This window comes from Gorilla gorilla, chromosome 3 (genome assembly GCF_029281585.2).
Source record: "Gorilla gorilla gorilla isolate KB3781 chromosome 3, NHGRI_mGorGor1-v2.1_pri, whole genome shotgun sequence".
Taxonomy (NCBI): Eukaryota; Metazoa; Chordata; class Mammalia; order Primates; family Hominidae; genus Gorilla; species Gorilla gorilla.
Genome location: NC_073227.2, coordinates 139,312,984 through 139,335,805, shown reverse-complemented (window position 1 = coordinate 139,335,805; position 22,822 = coordinate 139,312,984). Strand labels below are relative to the sequence as shown.

Here is a 22,822-nt window from a genome sequence, read left to right as displayed (position 1 = left end):
CAGGGGGCAAGGAGAACTCTTTGGGGGGTTACAAGCCTCGTTGCTTCTGGTTTACTTTTTCTCATAGGTTTAATGAAATATTATTTGAATGTAACATAAAATTTGAATACACTCAGAGGAACTACAAAAATTCAAAGTTGAATTAAACTCTGGGCCATTTTGAAATTGTGATTAGATTTAGAAGCCGATTTTCATCCACTCATTATCATTGCTGAATGCCATTTGACTATATCTTACCTCTCTAGGCTTCATCAGCAATATCTAATAATTACATATCGTAATGTAAACTACCAAACAATATTATTTTACTCTTTGCAAGGACTTTGGAAATAACTGGAAATTGCTTGCTTCTTTCTCTTTGTCTCTTTCTTCTGTTTTTTTGTTTTGTTTTGTTTTGTGTGTGTGTGTGTTTGTGTGTTTGGAAAAAATGTGAAAAATAGATATATCAGAATAAAGTCTTCGTGTAATATTATGTTAAATTATTTAATAATCAGAAAATAAAATAAAATATTTTATTAAAAATATATATGTATAATAGTTGTATGACAAAATAAATATTTGGCCAAATGGCTTTCTTATAATTTTGAGTAGTTTGATAAAATAAAATCATGTTAACCTACAATAGGGAAAATAATAAATTGAAAATAATAACTTGAAAATTATTTTATACCTGAAAATTATTTTAGCCTCTGTTTTAAATGACTAGATTTTGTTCTGGACTAATTCAAAGAATGGCTTTTGTCACATTTAGTTTATAAAGACCCAGATACCTATTGAGATTATTTTGCCTATGTGATTTTTTTGAAATAAAAATTTTATTGAAGTGTAAGATACAGAAAGTGCACAAAACATAAGGTAAAAGTTAATTAATACTATTTATTTTCTAATTATTGCTGGTATATAAAAATAACTATTAACGATGACCTTTTATTCTGTGCTCTCACTAAATTCACTTATTAATCCTAATGATTTACTGGTAGCTTCTTTTAAATTTTCTATGGACATAATCATGTCATTTGTGAATAATGACATCTTTATTTTTCTTTTCCTGTACTTACCCCTTTTATTTATTACTCTTGTATTATTGTTTGGCAGGGGTAAACAAACAGCATCTTTCTCTGAAAACGTTTATGTAAGTATGTCTTAACTTTTACCTTTAAATAATATTTTCACTGGATATAAAATTACAGGTTGGCTGTTATTTATTTCATTATTTTAAAAGTGTTAATCCACTCTCTCCCATCATTTCAGTTGGAAAATCAACTGTCTTATTTTTACTCATTTTAAGATAATGTGTCTATTAGTCCTTCGCTTTAAGATTTTCTTAATTGTCTTTATTTTACAATCATGTGCCTTTTGTGTGGTTTACTTTGCATTTACCCTTCTTGGGTGCTGTAGTACTTCTTGAACTTGAAGCTTGATGTCTTTTGTCAACTTTGAAAAATCTTATGCCATGAATTCTTTCAATATTGCTTCTCTCTCTTATTCCCTTCTGAGGCTCCAACCACACACATATATTGGCATTTTTATTACTGCTCCAAGTATGTCTTCTGCTGTTTTTCTGCATCTTAAATCCTATTTTCTCCATGTTGCAGCTTGAACACTTTCTGCCTCAATTTAGCAATTCTCTCTTCAGCTATGTCTAATTGCTATTAATTCCATTTATGGAATTTTAAAAACATTTATATTATATAATATAACACAAGTACAGAAAACTTAAGAAAGTATACATAATGTCTATGAAATGAATAATCTTGGAAAGGACTACACATATCAAGAGCCACTCCAGAGCTCTATCCATGGTCCCTGCCCAATCACAATACCCTCTAGCCCCTAGTGGTAGTCAATATTTTGACTTTTATAGTAATATAAACTTAGGAAAATTTTTTTTAGCATGAGGACATTATACTAAGTGAAATAAGCCAGCCACACACACACAAAAAAACAAATACTGTAGGATTCTATTTATACAAGGCCCTTAAAGTGGTAAAAATCATAGAGACAGAAAGTAGAATGGTGGTTGTCAGGAATTGATGGTGGCAGAGAGGGAATGGGGAGTTATTGTTTAATGGGTACAGAGTTTCAGTTTTACCAGATGGAGAGTTATGGAGAGGGATGGTGGTGATGGTGGCACGACATTATGAAGTATTGTACTGAATACCACTGAACTGTAGGCTTAAAGTGATTAAGATACTTAATTTTATGTTATGTGTATATCACCACCACCATGATAACAACAACAAAAAATATTTTTTTAAAAAAACCTGTAGGATGATTTAAGTCTTTAAGAGATGTCATCTTCTTTCTAGAAGGGATTCATTTTTGTCAGAGCGGGCAGTTTGATTTAGGGGAGATAGCCTTTATCCAATCTAAGATTTTGTTGGTTGAGAGCAATATTTAGTTTTATGAAGGCTGAAGTATTACTTGTTCACCTTTATTCCAATGGTATAGACCTTTAGGACTTCCAGCTGAAAGTATGGAATATTTACCAAGACCCCTCCTCCCTGGAAGACCCTATACTCCTATTTGGTGTTCCCAGACTTGAAGCTGCCAAAAGGTTTACTCAGCTTTTTAGCCTTTTAGTGCTGCTGATGAATCAACAGGTGCCTCAAGGAGAAACGTGGTACCACATGTTGGGTTAAAATCTCTAAATTTCCCCATCTCCAGAACCTGGCCTCAAGTACTCACTTCCTTGGTAGCTTTTAAACCATTTTTAAAACTCATTTTTTAAAACTAGCTTTTCTGGTTATTTTTATGAAGTTGTTCTGATATAAAGTAGTCTGCCATAGCTGGATGTGAAAATCTTACCTATGTCCTTTGGTCTTATTCATTTAGCAAGCATTTAAGCCAAAGATATAATTACAGGCATACTTTGGTGATATTGTAGGTTTGGTTCCAGACCACTGCAATAGAGTATCACAATAGAGCAAGTCGCATGAAATTTTTTATTTCCCAGCGTATATAAAAGTTATGTTTACACTGCATTGTAGTCCATTAAGTATCTATAGCATTGTGTCCTTAAGAACAATATGTCTGAAAAACAAAATACATACTTTAGTTTCAAATATTTTATTGCTAATAAATGCTAATGGTCATCTGAGCCTTCAGTAAGTTGAAATTTTTTGTTGGTGGAGTGATTGCCATATTGTTGATAGCTGCCGACTGATCAGGGTAGTGATTGCTGAATGTTGGATTGATTGTGGCAATTTATTAAAATAAGGCAACAATGATTTTTGCTGCATCAATTGATTCTTCCTTTCATGAACAATTTCTTTCTAGCATATGATACTGTTTGGTAGCATTTTACCCACAGTAGAACTTATTTCAAAATTGGAGTCAATCCTCTCCAGTCCTGCTACTGCCTTATCAACTAAGTTTAGGGAATATTCTCAATATTTTGTTGTCATGTCAACAATATTCACAGCATCCTCAGCAGGGGTAGATACCATCTCAAGAAACCACTTTCTTGGCTTATTCATAAGAAGCAACTCCTGATCTGCTCAGGTGGTTTTTGTTGTTGTTGTTGTTGTTGTTGTCGTTTTGTTGTTTTTTTTAGATTGCAGCAATTCAGTCACATCTTCACACTCCACTTCCAGCTTTAGTTGTCTTGCTATTTCCACCAGATCTTTATTTACTTCCTCCAATGAAGTCTTGAACCCCTTAAAGTTAACCATGAGAGTTGGAATGAACTTTTTCCAAACTCCTGTTAATGTTATTATTTTGCTTTCCTTCCATGAATCACAAATAATCTTCATGGCATCTAGAATGGTGAATTCTTTTCAGAAGGTTTTCAATTTACTTTGCCCAGATCAATCAGAGGAATCCCTTTCTATGGCAGCTATAGCCTTATGAAATGTGTTGCTTAAATAATAAGGCTTGATAGCCAAAATTACTCCTTGATCCATGGGCTACAGAATGGATGTTGTGTCAACAGGCATAAAAAGTATTAGGCTGGGCACAGTGGCTCACGCCCATAATCCCAGCACTTTGGGAGACCGAGGCGGCCAGATCATGAGGTCAGGAGATAGAGACCATCCTGGCTAACACGGTGAAACCCTGTCTCTACTAAAAATACAAAAAATTAGCTGAGCATGGTGGCAGGCACCTGTAGTCCCAGCTACTCAGGAGGCTGAGGCAGGAGAATGGCACGAACCCAGGAGATGGAGCTTGCAGTGAGCCGAGATCACACCACTGCACTCCAGCCTGGGTGACAGAGCGAGACTCCGTCTCAAAACAAAACAAAACAAAACATTAATCTCCTTGTACATTGCCATCAGAACTCTTGGGTGACCAGGTTTGTTGTCAATAAAGAGTAATAAATTGAAAAGAATTTCAATTCTTTTCAATTGCTCAGACCTACTCTGAGCAATAGGTCTCAAGAGTAGGCTTAAAATATTCAGTAAGCCATGCTGTAAACAGATGTGCTGTCATTCAGGCTTTGCTTTTCCATTTATAAAGCACAGACAGAGATTTAGCATGATTCTTAAGGGCCCTGGAATTCTCAGAATGGTAAATGAGCATTGGCTTCAACTCAACTCAACTCAAATTCACCAGCTACATTAGTTTCTAGCGAGATAGTTAGCTTGTTCTTTGAAGCTTCAAAGCCAAGCATTGACTTCTCTCTAGCTTTGGAAGCCGTAGATGGTATCTTCTTCCAATAGAAGGTTGTTTCATCTACATTGAAAATCTGTTATTTACTGTAGCCACTTTCATCAATCCTCTTAGCTAGATCTTCTGGATAATTTGCTGCAGCTTCTACATCTGCACTTGCTGCTTCACCTTGCATTATAAAAGTTAAGAAGACGGCGTCTTTCCTCAGCCTTCATGAACCAACAACTACTAGCTTCCAACTTTTCTTCTGCAACTCCCTTGCCTCTCTAAGCCTTCATAAAGTTGAAGAAAGTTAGGGCCTTGCTCTGGATTGGGTTTTGGCTAAATTATGGAAATGTTGTTCCTGGTTTGATCTTCCATCCAGACTACTCAAACTTTCTTGATATCAGCACTAAGGCTGTTTTACTATTTTATCATTCATGTGTTCACTGGAGTAGCACTTATCATTTTCTTCCGGAATTTTTCCTTTGCATTCACACCTTGGCTAACTGGCACAAGAGGCCTAGCTTTCAGCTTATCTCTGCTTTTGACATGTCTTCCTCACTGTCTAATCATTTCTAGCTTTTGATTTAAAATGAGAGACTTGTGACTCTTTCTTTCACTTGAACACTTAGAGGCTATTATAGGGTTATTAATTGGCTTAATTTCAATATTGTTGTGTCTCAGGGAATAGGGAGGCCCAGGAAAGGGAGAGAGATGGGGGAGCGGCTGGTCATTGGAGCACTCAGAACACACACAACATGTATTGATTAAGTTTGCCTTTTTACATGGGCATGGTTCATGACATCCCAAAAACAGTTACAATAGTAACATCTAAGATTGCTGATCACGGGTCACCATAACAGATGTAATAATAATGAAACCAGAATATTGTGACAATTACCAAAGTGAGCACATGATGTTGGAGAAATGGCACCGATAGACTTGCTTGACACAGGGTTGCCACAAACCTTCAATTTGTGAGAAAATGCAGTATCTGCCGAGAAAAGTGAAGCGCGATAAAACGAGGTATGCCTGTACACTGTTTAGTTGTTTTTTAAGTGGACTTCTAAAGCAATGCACGTACTAGACAATGTCTTAAACGTTGTGTATCCCTGTGCATATACTTTTTTTTTTGAGACAGGGTCTCTCTCCCATTGCCCAGGTGGGAGTACAGTGGTGTGATTATAGCTCATTGCAGCAGCCTCAACCTCCTGGGCTCAAGCGACCCTCTCGCCTCACTTTTTGAGTTCTTACTATGTTGTGCTGGCAGGTCTCAAACTCCTGGGCTCAGCTCACCTTGGCTTCTCAAAGTGCTGGGATTACAGGCATGTACCCCAGCCTGTACATACGCACCTGGCCTACATACGCTTCAAGGTTAGAAAGGATCTTACAGCTATCTGGGCTGTCTATGTATCATATCATGTTTTGTTTCATCTGTTAATGTTATTTAATAATAAGAAGTCTAAGAATATACTATCATGTTGAAAGAATTTAATTCCTAAGTTTTTATTTCTATGTTGATGTAGATATGCAAAGGAATAAAATGTTCTAAAGTAAAAGAGAAGTATTAGCAGATTAAGTTTTCTCTCTCACACACACACACACGCACACACACACAGCATGTAATATTTACAAAAGCTTTGATTAACACAGGGAGCTACATTACCTATTGAATGGTATTGTGCTCACTGATATAGTACTCACCTGGTATTTATACAGTCAATAGGCATCTCTTTATAACTAACCCAAATATTATCACACCAGTGTGTGTAGAACTACAGGCAAGCTGCTCAGCAGGTACAGGGCACCAAAGCCACAAGATACAGAGAAGTCTTACAGCATGTCTTAAGCACTTAATCTCAAAAACAAATCCAAGTTATTCCATTAATTTCCATTTTCCCCTAATGTTTTACTTGTTATAATTTTCTACGCTCTCATTTTGAAAAAAAAATTATAACATTGATCAGAATGGGCCTCCAACTTTTTTTCCCTGCCACTCCTCAACCCCTCTTTAAATTCTATGGTACACCTCTTTCATGCAAGGGATGTATTACTAATAATGGCAGTGTGCAAAAACTAAAATCTTAATAGTACAATATTTATTTTTATTTATTTTATTTATTTATTATTTGTTGAGACAAGGTCTCACTATTTGCCCAGGCTAGAGTGAAATTACATGATTTCAGCTCACTGCAACTTCCACCTCCTGGGCTCAAGTGATCCTCCCACTTCAGCCTCCCAAGTAGCTGGGACTACAGGTACATGCCACTACTCTTGGCTAATTTTTGTATTTTTTGTAGAGACAGGGTTCTTGCTATGTTGCCCAGGGTAGTCTTGAACTCCTGGGTTCAAGTGATCCACCCACCTCAGCCTCCCAAAGTGCTGGGATGACAGGCATGAGCCACCACATCCGATCACTTAAGAAGATCACTGTTTAAATGCAGTCTATTTGGCATTCTTTTTTTAAATAAAAAAATTTACTCATTAATTTATTCATTTTTAAATGAATGTTTATTAAGCTGCCTATAAATTGAGTCTAACTTTTTTTGAGTGCGAGACAGCATACTAGATATTAGATATTTTACTCTAAAATGAAGGTCAAGTGATCAAATAATGGATTATGAGACTATTAAAAATTCAAAATATCCATGGAAATTATAAAAACTGAATAACAGAGAAAAATGGATGCCCATTCTATAAACTATACTACAGATATCATTTTGTGATATTTTTGATAGCATAAGTTTTGGGTTGTACCTCTTCTGGAATCTTGGGCCATTAAGTCTCTAAATTACTTTTAATCTGTCCTAAAGCCTGCAAAAATATAAGATGGAATCTGGAGTTACACAGTAATTCTCATAGCCTTGCATGCGAATTATTTATTAAATTCTTGAACAGTGTTGCCATTTGAAACAATGCATAAACCCAGATCAATCTTTGGATTTGAAACTATTATTAAAATAACATTTTTAAAGTACCAAGGGATAATCTTGATGTTATACCAATGATAGTTTCTGAATCATTTCCTTCATTTTTATACTAAAAATGACCAAGTTTGAAAATAATAGTAATATTACAAAAATGAGTCTTTGCCTAGGCTTAGAAGATATCCTATATTGCTATTTAGATTCTTTTCTCAAAAGAAAAAATTGCTTTCTACCAGGGAATTCAGTTATCTGTACCATGATGAAAAAATTTTGGTATTGCATGCCAACAGTGTCACCCAGGACCATTGAATTACCTGTTAAAGCTCCTGTAATCAGGCAGTTCTGCCTTTCCTTCAGGCTTGAAAAGTTTAGGATATAAAGCCTCTAAAAGCTCCGGATCATTGCTAATGGCTTGTTCCCAGGGAGACTGATAGTACTTAGGGACAGCTGTGGTGTTGAATTTTTCAGGAGGAATTTCCTTCAGTGGTCCAGAATATCCTTTGGAAAAATATAGCAAAAGTAAGTAAATACTGTGCCCGAGAGTTACTAACCTCCACCTAACATTTTACCATGTTTGATTTTTCATGCTGGGATAAATTTATGAAGCATGCATCCTTTTCATGATCCCTTAGAAAACAGCAGTCTGCAAGTGTTAGACATTTTAGAGCTCCTGTAAGCTTATGGAACTTTAAAAAGAAACCATTTTTCTTAATGTTTAATTTTTCCAAATTATACAGTTTTTTCTTGACTGTCTTAGTATATATATTTTTCCAATAAAACTGTTCATTTAGTTTTCTAAAAATTGTGCTCCTTGCATTAATTCACACTAGACTTTAGATACCACAATTAATTAGTTTAAAAATGTTAATATTGAGTGCCTATTGTAGTCTAAGGTAGGGGAAATCGCAATGCAGACAAAATCTCCCTCCTCCCAGAGCTGATTCTTTAGAGGTGATGTTTAGGTCTTGTCTGTCTTCGATTGCTGAGTGCTCTGTAAAATGTTTGAGCTTCAAGAAGATGAAGTAACTTGTTCCCACGGCCTTATTCAGGCCCAGCTCTTCTTATCTCCCAATGTACCCGTCCCCTTTTTATTTTGTTCCTCAAGATTTCTTACCTAGCTTTTCTGCTTCTGATCTCACCTCCCCAGTTTATTCTTCCCATAACAGCTGGGAATTTTCTGTAAATACTGTTTAAAAGTCACGGAAATTCTTGGCATAGATCTTTAAACCTTTTTCACACGCATAGAGTGACACTCTTCCAGTTTTCTAAGGCACAGTTATCTACTTTCTGTTTACACTGCCATATTACCTAGTTATATCCCTGCAATTCTCTCTTCCACCATGTCAAATCCCTTTACCATTTGATGACTTCTACTTTTAGATTTCTCTGATGCTCTTTCCCATCTCTGCAATAATTTTGATTTTCTTCTGTCAAAGCATGCCTATCTCCTCTTTACACTAAAATGTTTGTCTCCTCCAAAAAAAAAGCCCCTTCCTGATAATTCCATGTCTAAACAGTTATTTGTGATTCTTTAATTTTCTTCAGATTGCCTCCAGTATCTAATAGAAATCTTTTTTGTGTAGGCTCCTTTTCTCTGCTTACCACTTAAATACTGTTGTTCCTCAAAGCTCTTTTCTTACACAATGCACTCTACCTAGAAAATTCCATTTATATTCATAGCTTCAACTGTGACCTATGTATTGATAATTCTGACTTTTTTAAAAAATAATCAAGCCCTCTACTCAATTATTTACTATATTTATCAAAATAAATGATCCACTGGCACCCTTTATAACCTGTCTAGACCTAAATGCAGCCATTTTCTAATATATTCTGCTTCTTTTTCTATTTTAGTCATTTTAGCAAATGTTATCACTTTACTCTCAGATGCCCAAGACAGAGCATTATCCGAAAGTCTCCCTCATCCCCACAACAAATCACAAAGTGTTACCAACTATACTACCTAAGGATTTCTAAAATAGTGGCTCTCATATTATTGTTTGTCTGAATTATCTGGGATACGTATTTAAAATGTAGATAATAGGATCCTCCCTCCAGAAGTCTGGCTTCAGTGAGTCTCAGGTATGACCTAAAACTCCAATGTTTAACAAACTCTCATACAAATCTTATGCAGGTGGTCTACAAACAGAACAACGAGGAACATTGCTCTAAAAAATTCTCTTTACATTTCCATTACTCCTGCCCTGGGTCAGGTCCAGGTGTCTCTTGCCTGGGTGTTCGCCACAGCTTCAACACTAATCCTTTAGCTCTAACCCTCTCCCAGCCAGCCTCCACACTGCTGCCCCAGGAGACCTTCTTAACTGGCCAGCTCTTCCCCTGCTCAGGGGACCCTAATGCCTCCCAGGACAAAATCGCAACCACTCAGCATGACCCATGTGGCCCTTAAGCCCATCCAGCCTCACCGCCTGCTTTCTCCTTTCACACTCTTTGCTCCAGGACTATGGATCTAGTTACTTGTTGCTTGGGGTGCCCCTTATGCCCCTCTACTTGGTCCATTCATTTCCTGTGCCTGGACTGTTCTCCCTACTTCTAGTCATGTGCGAATTTCTACTGTAAGCCTTGGCTTCAGGTCACCCTTCTATGCAGCCATTCCTACCTCCCCGAGGAAAGAGTTCTCTTTCCTGTGTCTTGTCTTTGTATATTATATGTAATTCTATAACCATAACTACCACATTTTATTTCCTATTCCTTTCCTGGAGTTGAACAGAGGTAAGACCTTTAAAAACTGGACAATTTTAAGTTTTATAAAATTTGTTTAAAATTTCTCAAAATCCCACCACCCTAACACAAGTATTTAGTTTTGTGTATTTTCTTCCAGTTTTTCTTCACCCGTAAACGTAATGATCACATAACTAGAACATCTAGTGTAATATTATGTTTTTCCCCCAAATTTGTTTAAAATACTTTTAAATGTTTCTGTATCATGTTCATAATTATTTTAAGGGTTTCAAATAATCTGTTAAATTAAGGAACCATGGTTATGTAATCTTTTCCCATTTTTGAACATTCAAGGTTTTCTAATTTCTTTTTATAGATATCATTAAATAACAACTTTTTTCTTTTTTGATATGCTGAGTTATCTACAGAAAAGAATGTACTTATATTTAACCTCACAGAAATATTACAATTCAGCAATGCCATATGTCTACATTTCTTGTTTGATTTTTAAATATGTTTTAATATAACTGAAATTTAGATAAATTTTATTTTTACAGTATTATGGCATTTTCATACCCTTATTTATTCATGTATGAAAAAAGTTGGCTTTTTGATACATAGTTGGCTAATCACTATAACAAATTAATTTGCTAAATTGGAATAATTATAGTTTGTTTACTGAGCTTATTGTACTTTTCAACTTATCTACTCAGAAGGAAGAATCCATTTGCACTCTTGCCTCGTAGTAAAGTACATAATAATACCCAAACTCCCCATTTTCTTACTCTATATTGCATAGACATTTTCTAATATTTAATAATTGGATACTAGCTCTAAATAGGTACATAAATTAGTGCTTTAAAAATTTCTCTTAAGTTAAACATTGCATGTCCTCATTCATATGTGGAAGCTAAAAAAGGTTGATCTCCTAGGCGTGAAAAGTAGGACAGAGGATAGTAGAGGCTGGGAACAGTAGAGAGAAGTGGGGACAAGAGAGATTTGTTAAAGAATGCAAAATTATAGCTAGACAGGAGGAATAAGTTCTAGTCTTCTATAACACTGTAGGGTGTTATAAGAACAATACATAGTTATTTATATATAAATTTATATACAAATAAGAATAATATATAGTTCAGATAGCTAGAAGGAGGATATTGAATACTTCCAACACAAAGAAATAATAAATATTTGAAATGATGGATATGTATCAAAACATCGCTATGTACCCCAAGAATATGTACAATTATTACATGTCAATTTAAACAATATTAATTAGGGCTATAACAGTTGCGTTGGAGGTACATCTTTGAGGTTCCGTTAAATGAGAAAATTAAGATACAGAAAAGTGTGTTGAATATACCATTTAATAAAGCATGCAGTTTTCCCCCCACAAAGTCTCTCTCTGGATATATATAAACATACATATACAACCACACACATATTTACTCCTGATGGTCAATAAAATGCACATATGATGTGGAATTATATACACAGAAAGTGAAAATATAAATATTCTTTGGACATTTGCTCTATCTCTCTATGTCTATTAATTCTTTGAAGATAGAGATTAATTCTTCTATTCATTTTGTGATTCCATAGTGTACAGTAAAGACTACATAATAAAAGTTCTAAGTGATGACAGCACTAAATTGTATCAACATTCACTTTTCCATATGTCCCCTCTCTTTCCTATTTAATAAAAAAAAAAAAACTCCAAAAAGTAAGCAGGGATTGTAGTACAGTGGTTGGAGCTCAGATAGTATCTGTGTATTCTATTGCATAAGAAGGATGTAAAGGTGGATGGGGAAAGAATTAACTTTAACTGAGTGCTTATTATATGTTAGGGACTATTCGCATACCATCACACTTACTTTGCACAGTGACCCTGTAAAGTGAGATTTCTTTCTCTATTTTACAGATTGAGAAACTAGGGTCCAAAGAGATGTATTTCCTTTCCCAGCATGGTAGTAAAACGGGAAGAGCCATAGGGTTGAACCCAGATCTGTCTGATTCTAAACCTTATTTCTTTTCTCATGTGGTTGATGATGTAGATACAGACCCTACTACCTGCTTTTCTGCCATAACTTTTGTTGAAAGCTACCAGAGAACTTTATTAAAATAATCCATTTCAGAATTGTATGCATTTTAATTGTGCCTAATTGGTTTCCTTCAGTATTATTTTGCTAAGTCTATCCACAGTTTTTCTCATCGTGCTCATTAAGAATGCTCTAATACCTTATTTTTAAATAATATTTAATGTTGTACAGGTGCTGTACCTGTATAACATTATCTCAAAATATTTACATATTTTCAAAAATAGTATTACATTTGAGAAGAATGCTAGGAGTACTTTTGCTAAATTTACTGTTTATTTTACAAAAATTAGACATATATCTTTAGTTTCAAGATATAACTATTTTAAATTTTTGAAATCTATACACTACTCTTGAGGAAATGCTTGAATTTTCAAAGACACTATAGGTTACTTTGAAAAGTTGTCTAATTAGATAATGTAATTTTTTGAAAGATGTCCTATTTGAATGCCCAACATTATTTATAAAGACTATGAACTGACTGAATAAGGAGTTGATTCTCTTTTAAAATGATAAACAAATGTATACTCTTTAGGGGCTTCATTGAAAGTCCTTTGAGGGAACAGAGAAAACAAAAACAATCTCCATAAGGTCTGTTGACATGAGGCAGTTGTAAATTTGGTACCAGATCTGGGCTTAATTCTTTTTTGTTTTATTTATTTATTTTTTGTAGAGATAGGGTCTTGTTATGTTGCCCAGGCTGGTCTCGAGCTCCTGCCTAAAGTGATCCTCCTCAGCTTCCCAAAGTGCTGGTATTATAGCTGTGAGCCACTGTGCCTGGCCCTAATTCTTTTTTCTCTTGTAATTTTAATTTAAAAGATTTTTATTTTTAACTTTTGTGGGTACATAATAGGTGTATATATTTATGGGGTTCATTAGATATTTTGATAACAGCATGCAATGTGCAATAACCACATCAGGATAAATGGGGTATCCATCATCTTAAGCATTTATTCTTTATGTTATAAACAATCCAGTTATACTCTTCTAGTTATTGTAAAATGTACAATTAGGTTACTATTGACTATGGTCACCCTGTTGTGCTGTCAAATACTAGGTCTTATTCATTCTTTGTTGCTTCATAGACATTCATAACCTCAACGTCTTAATTTATAAAATGAGGATTGTAATTAATATGTCATAGAGTTACTGTGAAATTAAAGAAGACAATATATATCACAGCACTTTATAAATTGTACAGTCCTATACAAATAGGATTTCAATATAATTACAAATTACTTATTATAATTTTCAATACAGCAGGTGATTAACAGACCATCTAAAACAAAAAACGTATGGCTACTATAAATGTTTTATGTGATTCCTTTAGGTCTGAATTTTTGCATTTGTCTTGCATTTATCCAAAAAAGAAATTTTTTTTTGAGTCAGGGTCTTACTCTGTTACCCAGGCTGGAGTGCAGTGGTGTGATCATGGCTCACTGCAGCCCCCACCTCCTGGGCTCAAATGATCCTCCTACCCCAGCCCCCCAAGTAGCTGGGACTACAAGTGTGCACCACCATACCCAGCTAAATTTTGTATTTATTGTAGAAACTAGGTTTCACCATGTGATCCAGGCTGGTCTCAAACTTGTGGGCTCAGGTGATCCACCCACCTCAGTCTCCCAAAGTGCTGGGATTGGGAGCCACCGTGCCTGGGGCCCAAAAACATACTTAATGAGAAAAGATATATTATTTAAATACTATTTAATAAAGGCTTTAAATGCCTTGAGTCATATCATTAGGTACACAGAAATTTTATTGCTCTATTGGTAAGGGGATTGGTTACCTGGAGCAATGTTGTCTGGATTTGGAGGGCTTCGTGGATCTGGGGTGTTGGGAGGAGTCAAGGGGGCTTGCTGCGAACCACCTTCCAAGTTACTTCCATCCACTTTTTCATTCTGCATAGCAATACTGTGCTGTATTTAATCAAAAGTAAACTCTGCTGAAAACTCAAAAATGTAAGCACAATAATAGGAGCTATATATGCAAAACTTCAATTGTATATTTATAATTTAAATGCAATGTCGCTTCATTACTTCCTGGGACCTCAATAATTTTTTTCATAGTAAGATGGTTGCACACTTGAATGAGAAGATTTACTGATATCAGTCTAAGATCTATTTTATGATGACAGTCCACTTAATAATGATTAGAGCTGAAATTGAGACTTACTGTGTGCCAGGCACTGTGTGTAGTGGTTCATACCAATCATTTCATTTTCTATTCAGACCATCCCTATGAGATAAATGTATTTAATTTTTGAATCCTTACTAATCTAATAATGTAGAGCATACTGGCTAAGCATTTGGCCTAGTAAATCTTATCTTCCATTGTATTTATATTTGGGCTTTAATTAGATTTTTTAACGTCTAGAAAGTTTAAAAATCTAACCTGAAATTTCAATGGCAATCATATGTACTCCAAAAAAACACAAAAATCATTTATATTTCAAGTTGCATAGACTTGCAAAAGGAAAATTTTTTGATTTTTAGAAAATAAAATGCTGAAAAAAGACATTTGTCTTTTAAATTTTGATAAATTTGTTTTACTATTACAGGATTTATTCTATGGCAATAATATAGCACCTTAAAAATGTTCAGTTTGCATTTTAAGAAAAAAATAGACATCGTAGTAGGTTATGTCCTCAAAAGTATAGCCAAGTTTTATTCTCATAATAAATCATTGTTTTAATTGCATATAGGAAATATGTGTATTTTAAAAAGAAGCGATTAGGTCAAATTATCTTTTAACTTCAAAAATAAAAATTTAGTAAAAAGCATAGCAATTAGACACTGATTTTGACTCTTTTGTGTGTGACATACAGAAAATCTTTCATTTTTTAATTTCTATATTTGTTTGTAAGATTCTGTGATGAAATATACCTTTACATTTTAACACTTATTTAACTTTATAGCAATTTCAGGATAGAATACAATTTTGTTTTAAAATTTAAATACTTACCATAACTAAAGGCCATAAATTAAGATCCTCACTTAATAAAATTATGAAGGAAATAAAGTTTATCTCCATTTTTATGCTTCACCCACACAGCCCCTCCCCAAGGGCTTTTGCATTCATGTTAATCTCTGCAGCATTCCAAAAAAGCCTACTTTCAAAGCAGTAGTCCAAATTTGAGCCTTTGTTCTTTCGTCTGCTTCATCAAAGCCCACATTTGGACAGGGCAGAAAATGACAATGATAAAATAAAATCTTCATGAATAAATTATACTTATAAAATATTGAGAGTCTGATGATATACTAACTTCCCAGGAACATATATATATTTTCAACGAATAGCTTTTTAAACAAAAATACTTAATCTCTATTAGAATTTTAAAAGATCTATTTTGGGAAGGAATTCTCTTAGAGCTGTCTCTGCCTGAGGTTAAAACTTATATCAAAAATATTACGACTTTAAACATTTTTAAAACTTTAAACATCGCATGCCTAATTGCAAACTCATCATCATGTTCACACTTTATTGCATACTGAATAAGCCTAAATGTTTTAGCCTTGCACTGAGACCTGCCTACCTAGCCTCATCAGTTCTTAAAGATGTACCCTAAGCTTAAAACCAAACCACTTATGATTCCCCGATTATCTTGTATGCTTTTCTACCTTGGATCATAGATCAAGATTCCCCCATTATCTTGTATGTTTCTCCACCTTTCTACCTTTGATCTTTGATCACAGGAGTTCCCCTAGCAAGAGGCCCCCTCTCCATCATTACCATGGTCGGCTCTGTCGTGATTTAAAAAACACCCCTTCCCTTATTCTTCCTCCCCTTCCAATAAAAAGTTTTTTGTCTTTCTTCTCGCTGCTCCCGTATCATTTACTATAATTCGCCTTTAAAATAATATTTTGTGTCCTGTTTCATTTACTAGCTTGTTAGCTACTTGAGAACAGGGAATTTCATTTTGCCCATATGTCTTTTACAAAGCCTAAGATGGTGCCTTATATAGCACAAGCAGTCAGCGAATATTAGCTGAATTTTTAGTGAATAAATAGCCAAACCCAGCTGATTCTTTTTCACTATGACATTTTTTAAAATGCCATCTTCCTTTTTCACTTTAGTCTTCATGCACCTGTTATCCTCATTGCTCATACTTTATCATGTCATCATCTACCTTCTGTTCATTTTCCACCAAGCATTTTCCTTCCAGTCAGACTGAATACAAATGCTGGTATGGCATTACTCCAATCTTTAGAAATTGTTCCTAATTGCCTAGTGAATAAAATGCAAACTCTTTTGCTTGGTAACGTAGATGTCATACTCACCTCATAAACATTACCTCTCATTCCTTGCAAACTTCCACAAACCAGTTCCCCACTACTACCCTCTGCCCTCCTCAGCCCCACAAGCTGTTTCACCTGCTTGGAATGCCCTCCTTTCTGTTCTTTACTAAACCAAATCCTAGGTTTCCTCTAAGATCCATCTTAGAATTTCCGTCTTCTTTCTAACTAACTTAATCTACTGGAAATGTCTCCATATTCTGTATTATCCCAATACTTCAATAAAACCTATGCCACCTTCTCGTGCTCTTTCTTTATTTGTTCCTGTTACCTGGGTTTTGGTATTGCATTTATGTCATTTGGAGTCCCCACCCTATTTATAATCTGGTTGAAGTCTAGTTGGCCACTGATGTGATCTGGATATTTGTCCCCTCTAAATCTCATGCTGAAATTTCATTTCCAGTGTTGGAGTTGGGGCCTAATGGGAGGCGTTTGGTCATGGAGGTGGATTTCTCATGAATGACTTGGTGCCATCCTCGCAGTAATTAGTTCCTATGAGAATTGATTGTTAAAAGGAACTTGGCACCTCCTCCCTCCTCTCTCTTCATTCCTTCCTCTCTCACCATGTGATGCCAACTCCCCTTTCCCTTCTGCCATGAGTGGAAGTTTCCGGGGGCCCTTACCAGAAGCAGGTGCTGATGCCATGCTTCTTGTACAGCTCACAGAACCATGAGTCAAATAAACCTCTTTTCTTTATAAAGTACCTGGTCTCAGCTATTACTTTATAACAACATGGATGGACTAAGAAAGACATTGTGTGTGTGTGTGTGTGTGTGTGTGTGTGTGTGTGTGTGTGTGTGTGTGTGTGTGTAATATAACATTTTGCATTTTGAACTCAGCTCCTATCTTGAGTGTTGGACTTAATAATTGACTAGGTTAGTATCTTTATGTTTTTACTTCTAAACCTATACCAATTCTTTAAAAAGTGTAAAGTTCCTGATAACTTTAATTATAAATAAAAAGGCATTTGAGATAAATTTAGGAAGTTTAAATGTATAATGCACAAAGAGTAATGTTTTCTAAGTTCCTAGAATGTGTTCATTAAATGAATTTCACCTAAACTTACAAATAATTCTACCTACATTAATTTCTAGGAATTGTAATACCTTCTGTAACCTCTTCCTGGGGATTAATGATGAGCAGGAAAATCAACTCTTTCTCGTTAGTCATTAATTATCAGGAGACACCCAGTACCTCTACATCATCATTAAGAAAATAAGCAGAGCCTTATAATAGTTAGGTAGTAACCTATATAATTATAAGCTTTACATCATAGCATTCCATCATCTGCAATTCCTTTCAGAAAAGTTGGAAAGACAAATGAAGATATGTCTCTTTTTACCTCAGTTAAGTTGACCCTAAAGAAAACAAAACTAGAGCCATATCCTATAGATTATGTAAATTAAAAACACATATAGAAGATGCTTTACATGATTTCTGTTAAAATATCAATAGATATAAAAAGAAGGCTTCTTTGCTCTATGCTTTGTGCCACATACATGGTAGAAGTTATTTTTTGAACAAAGCAAATATATATTTAGAGTTCCAATTATTTAGTGTGGTCTTATTTCAGAATTACTTTTAATAGTATACTTCCCCTTTTCCCAGCAGTATTTAAGATTTCTAGTGATTCAAAAAATATAATATCCTTTTGCAGTAACTTATAAGAAGAGAATTTTAATTATCATGAGGCATTCTTCCATTTTACTTTATTTTTGGTGGCCTATTTTCTTTACCCATCTCCATTTTGCCATTTTGGTTAAAAAATAGTTTATGAACTAGGGCTTCAAAATTGGCTCATGTAGCAAGCAATGTTCATTTCTTTTTATGAACACATATTTACTATTATTACTGTTTGTGTCATAGAAAGTATATGTAGCTTGAATTTGCCAGTGTCCCTCACCAGTAGAATTCAAAGCTACACTTATTTTTTCTGTTTTTAAAATGGTAGTATTTGAACAAATGGCATTAATTACCAGGGGGTAGTTTATATTTTCATTTATATGAGGTCTTCAATATTATACTAGAATAAGAAATATATAAAGCTGAGTTAAATTATTACTTTGACAACATCTATTGCTCAAGGGAAGCAGTAAAAGTAAAAGCTTGTTCCAGAAAATGTAGTCAGTAAATTAGATTAATGTGGTATAAATCATATAAGGATCATTCAAGAACTAGATTATAAGTAAATAAAAGCTCTCTTATCTTTCAATGTCATTTGGTCTCTCTATCACTAGATGAAACCTGTATTTATTTATCTTTGAGCTTGCAGCATAGTATCTAGAACATAATAGGCACCCAATAAATATTTGCCAAAAGTATAAATGAATATGAATGGAAATAGACCTGAGTCTAATAATATTTTTGAATTCCTGTCATATTAACCTTTCAAGTTGCAATCTACAGTCTTGACAAAGTAAATGTATCATTGTACAACGTGGCTCACTATCTTCCCTAATGATTTATTGTGCAGGTAATTTTCTGAATTAAGATCAGGCAACACACAGATCATTAAAGACAGAAGGCACCTGAGAGCATTGGAGTGCATATCTTTATTTTTAAAATGAGGGGGGAAATTCAGAAAGGCCAAAAAAAAAAAAAAGGCAACGCTTTTTGAGTTAACACTAAATCACATGGCTGGTGGGAGAGCCAGGACCAAACCTTGGTCTCCTGATTCCCAGGCAAGATTTTCCTTTAATTACACCATGAGAGAAATTGGTGCCAAGAACTAGAATTCTGACAGCTGAGTATCAATCTTCTTTATTATGGTGTTGCTTAAGTCAAATGAACATACTTCCTTGAATACTACTTTCCTTATTTTGAAAGAAGAGTAAAATTCATCACACTTTAGAGTATGTTATGTAACTCAATAAAATATGACTTTATTGCATACATTATTATTGCTTATTGCTTTGTGTTATTTATCAATATTTAATTATTTATTTCAATAAACCTGTTTGGGGTCATTTTATTTATTCAGCACCCAGTCTTCTGGGAATAGTGAAAAATTGTCAAGACATGTTCTTATATATATTATGAGTAACCAGAACACATTCGAACACAGGTGTATAAAATTATAATCAATAATTTGAAATACTGGTGGTAAGAGAATATGTTGTGTTCATAGGGACATTTTAAATCTTATTGTACCTTTCTTCAGAATTGTAGTTAAAGCATTATTCCTAGAGATGTAAGTGGAAGTTATAAAAACTGACATTATTCATTTATTCAAATGTCTAAACTTGTAGATGACTTTTCAAAGACTTCCGTAAGCCACCTTATTTTGTACTACTCCATAGAGAGCCTTCTCTATTGTCATTATTGAAAGAATATGATTACATAGACTCCAGCAGATGGGGTAGGGATTATTTTTGACTCATACTTACAAGATATTTTTGATAAGAGGTTACTGGGCATACTTATAGGGTACATGGACTTCAATTAAAAAATCATTCTTCACAAGTATAAATACTATAGTTGAGTAAGATTTGATGGCTAACTGAATTCACAATTACAACTAGATTTAATCAATGGATGGCTGAAGAATGCTCACAAATATGAAAATAAATTTGTTAAGTGTCCTCTCAACATTTTCTGTTAACAAAAAACATAACAAGGAAAATAGAAATATGGGAAACAAAATTTTAGTGTTTGTGGATGTAGATATTAGTTTCTATAGTGTGTTTTAGTAATTATGATAAAATAAATCAGGGAAATTAGTCTGTTTGCTGTAAAGAAGGGAGCTGTCCATTCAAAACAACTTATTAGTGATGGGAGCTGGTAAGTTTTCAGGCTTAAATTTGCAAGTAAATCTTTCATAGCTCTAGGAAGAAACTCTCAGTAAATAAAACATATTTGTTGAAGTCATCATGATCTTTTCAAATTTAGGACGAATGCACTATTCCTTTTTGATTCTTCACGCCAGCCATTTGAATTTTAAAGCCATTTTCCGAAAGCTGGTTGCCTTTCTACTATCAACTTTTTCCTCTACAGTCTCTTTAAATGGCAGTTTAAGTGAATGTAATATTAATACAATATGTAAAATGTAGTTTAATTTTTGTTTGTTTATTAGCTTTGAGTTGGGGAAATCTCTGTCCAAAGAGTTATATCCAAACTAGTTTTTGTCATTAGTGAGTACCAGACTTCCCTACACAATGTGGAATAAATGCTTTGAGAGGGCATTGAATGTGTCTGTAGTTCCCAGGCATGTTTCAGTGCCAAGGTTTACTCAGCGAATAAAATGCTTATCCTCGCCTGTGGAGCGCTATGTGCTTTGGAAGTGTTTCCATCTCAAACATGTAACTGGTTGTGATAAGACCATGGAAACTTTTAGTACCATTTCTCTCCACTCCCTCTCCCTCCTCTTAGTGGAACAGACAAGTTCCTCAGTGCCAAATCTACAAGCTTACAATGTCCCTATTGAACTAAAAGCATACTCATATCATATATAATGCTTCTTTTGTTTACCCACCTAAACTATTCATTATGATAAAAAAAAAATAGCCTAACAGAAAAAATTGAAAGAAAATATATAGAATACTTGCTTCAGAAACTAGTCATATATACAAATTTAGAAATACTGCGCATTCATTTGGATACTACGTGTTCAAGTTATACCTACATTTATTTGTGCTCTAGATTGATACTGGAAATTTTCAAATGTGTATTTGTCAGATCTTCTTTGACGCATCTTAAATAGCCTGGCACCACGGTTACTGAGATGGGATAATTCTTCCAACATGATGTCTCTGGGGATGCTGACCTTTTTGCCCAGGTCCATGCCATCAACATCTGTAAAACAGTATTCATATGAGTAAAAATCCCAAGGTAAGCATTTTTAATGCTTTTATAAATTTCTTAATTCTAAAATGCCACCACTTTCTAATTGCATGATCATAAGTATGTCATTTATTTTCTCTAAACCTCAGTTCCTTCATCTCTAAAGTGGAGCTAATAATACTAATACCTATTGCAAAGCATTAATATGAGAATGAAATAAAAATGCTTCATGTAAAGCATGTAGCCTGGTACCTGGCACATAGTGTGAATTTAAAAGTTAGCTGTAATTACTACTAGTACAATTTAGTCTTTCCGTATAGAATGAGCTTGCAAATAGCATGGCTTCATAGTTACATTCATAAACTCTGTTTTGCTCCCCACATTTTTTTGTGTCAGCTTTAGCTATCCCCCTACTGAAATGCCTACCCTCCCACTCCAACCCACCCCATTTCTCAGACTCGGTCAAAATACTATTTATTCTGCATCTAGCACTGAGTAACTTCCATAAAGTAGGCAGATGGTAAGTACTGAGTGAACTTTTTCCCCAATCCAGCTCAAATGCCATTTATATTAATTTCTTACCTAAAATTTTTATTCATAATTACTCATTCATTCTCTACATTCCCATAACACTGAATCACATATATTTGATTTTGTTTTATTTGTTTTATGGTTTGCATTTTCTTTAGGTTTTACTTTCTGTGTCTCCCATACCTTAAATATATCAGATATCCAGTAAATGAGTGTTATTTCCTATTTCTTTTACTAAACAGTTTTTCCAAAATCCAAAAGAGATACAATCTTTCCACTTGCTTCTTTAATCACTAATATATTTCTGTAATACCCACAGAGTCTTTTAGCCACAGTTGACTACCGTTAAATGCATAGGAAGAAAAATTGGGCCATTAGGAAAGTAAATAATTATTTTGATTGGGGCAACATTCTTTGATGATATATTAACCATAACAATTAAGCTTTTGGGATAAAACAACAGAATTACTTGTTAAATTTTTTCCCCACTTTTCTTTTGAGAGAAAAATTAGTTTACCTGTTTTGTTTTTACAGGTAAAATTAGAGGAGTCCACTAATTATAAAAGTCACAATATCAAGATTCTTGCTTCTGGGAAGATGAAGTAGATGTGTTTTTTCCTGTAAAGCTATTAAATACAACCTCACATGTTGGACATTATAAATAAATAAATAAAAGACTCTGAAAGTGTAAAGAAATAGGCAGACAAGCTAGGGACCCCAGGACCCAAGGAACAACATGGTGATTAATACTCTGGGTGTTCTTTTGGCCCCTAAATCTCAGACTTGAAGCTGAAGATGATGGCAACCCAGAAACACCAAGAGGTCCAGACAGACAAAGCACCAACGAAAGGCTGTTCTCTCCAGCTAAAGGACCAGGAAAAGAGCTGCCTCTGCAAGACAGAAAATGTTTAGACAATGGCCGCGCTAC

The 22,822-nt window shown here is 34.5% G+C and overlaps 1 protein-coding gene across 1 annotated transcript in view; it reads right to left on the bottom strand.

The window, feature by feature from the left end:
- MYOZ2 (myozenin 2) overlaps positions 1 to 22,822 on the bottom strand; it is a 52,050-nt gene that overhangs the window by 15,569 nt on the left and 13,659 nt on the right. Inside the window, exons 3-5 of the mRNA XM_004040322.5 lie at positions 21,206 to 21,375; positions 14,079 to 14,208; positions 7,835 to 8,018 (exon numbers count right to left, since the gene is read on the bottom strand). Coding sequence (XP_004040370.1) covers positions 7,835 to 8,018; positions 14,079 to 14,208; positions 21,206 to 21,375 — 484 coding nt within the window. The remainder of the gene's footprint in view (positions 1 to 7,834; positions 8,019 to 14,078; positions 14,209 to 21,205; positions 21,376 to 22,822) is intronic.